Raw genomic sequence first — 1,213 nt, forward strand, 5'->3', positions numbered from 1 at the left:
GCCGAACGAGTGACTCACCGGACCAGCAGCTCCAGGAAGACCACGTTGCTGCAGCAGCCCGCGAACACCAGGCCCACCGCGAAGGCCGGGCGCATGGCCGGTGCAGGCCCCGGGGAGCGAGCGCGCAGAGGAAGCGCCCGTCTAGATCAAACCGCTACCCCCGGCCAGCCGGCGCCGCACATCGCCGCCGTCCCCAGCGCCCCTCTCCGCGGGGTCCGCCGCGGTCCTCACTCTCCTCCCGGGACACCGCCCGACACTCGAAGCCGAGGAGCTGTAGTTCGCCGTCAGTCCCGGCCCCATTCATCCGAGGGGGCGTCCGAGCCTCAAGAGGACTACAAATCCCAGCATGCCACGCGCCCTTACGTCAGTAGGGGACAAGTCGCGCCTCTGCTCGGCGGCCTCACCAGAGGAGCCGGGACTAGCGCCTCGTGAGTATCGCGTGATCAGCTGCCTTGACGCCTGCTGGGAAGTGAAGTTCCACGGCTGTCAAGGTCCTTGGTTGAGGGAGAACTACAAATGAGAACTTTTTGTTAACTAGAGGAGCTGCAGACCTATGGCGGGTCGGTAGAGGTGCATGGCATCTGAAACACGAGCTCACTAGTCTCCCCAGCGTAGAAATGCCTCTGAATTCACCTCTAGGAAACCAGGGTTGGGCCTGGTGATTGTAAGATCAAACATGTTCTGTGCCTTGAGCCACCATCCTCCTCATCTCAAATACAGGGAGGAGCCACTATGAGGCCCCGCTTAAGCAAAGCTTTTAAAAGTCGTTTTTTACTTACATTCTGTAAGTGTGAACTTGGTTGTTTCATGCTAATTACAAGCTTTGACAGCTCTCTATTTTCTTTTTGGTTAGAAACTTAAAATACACTGCGTTTGGGGGCAGCCTTTCAATAATGGAGTTGTTCTTGGTGAAAAGATTGGAAACTATGGTACTCGGTGCTTAGTGAAGGTGGTTTGAATGAGTGTATGTCTAGGTTATTATCACTTGTTTATTAGATTCAAAACTTATCAGCTAAATGAACAATAATTATCTTAAAAGATATATTCTATAAAAATACTAGCACAAGAAGTAGATTGCTTTGTATTCAATTTATTGTTGTTGCATCCAACAGGCTAGTTGATCCTGTTCGACCCTTTAAGGTAAGGATTTTCTTTTAGTCATTATTGTCCTTGGCCTGTCTTGTGCCAACTCGAAGTGGGTGCTCCTTAAATA

At 51.7% G+C, this 1,213-nt stretch overlaps 1 protein-coding gene across 1 annotated transcript in view; it reads right to left on the minus strand.

Moving 5' to 3' along the window:
• The window catches only part of Slc35b4 (solute carrier family 35 (UDP-xylose/UDP-N-acetylglucosamine transporter), member B4), an 18,498-nt gene extending 18,210 nt beyond the window's left edge, over positions 1–288 (minus strand). Inside the window, exon 1 of the mRNA XM_013021730.1 lies at positions 19–288. Coding sequence (XP_012877184.1) covers positions 19–95 — 77 coding nt within the window. The 5' untranslated portion in view covers positions 96–288. The remainder of the gene's footprint in view (positions 1–18) is intronic.
• Between the last annotated feature and the right edge of the window lie 925 nt (positions 289–1,213).

The sequence above is a fragment of the Dipodomys ordii genome, unplaced genomic scaffold, assembly GCF_000151885.1.
Source record: "Dipodomys ordii isolate 6190 unplaced genomic scaffold, Dord_2.0 Scaffold56, whole genome shotgun sequence".
Taxonomy (NCBI): domain Eukaryota; kingdom Metazoa; phylum Chordata; class Mammalia; order Rodentia; family Heteromyidae; genus Dipodomys; species Dipodomys ordii.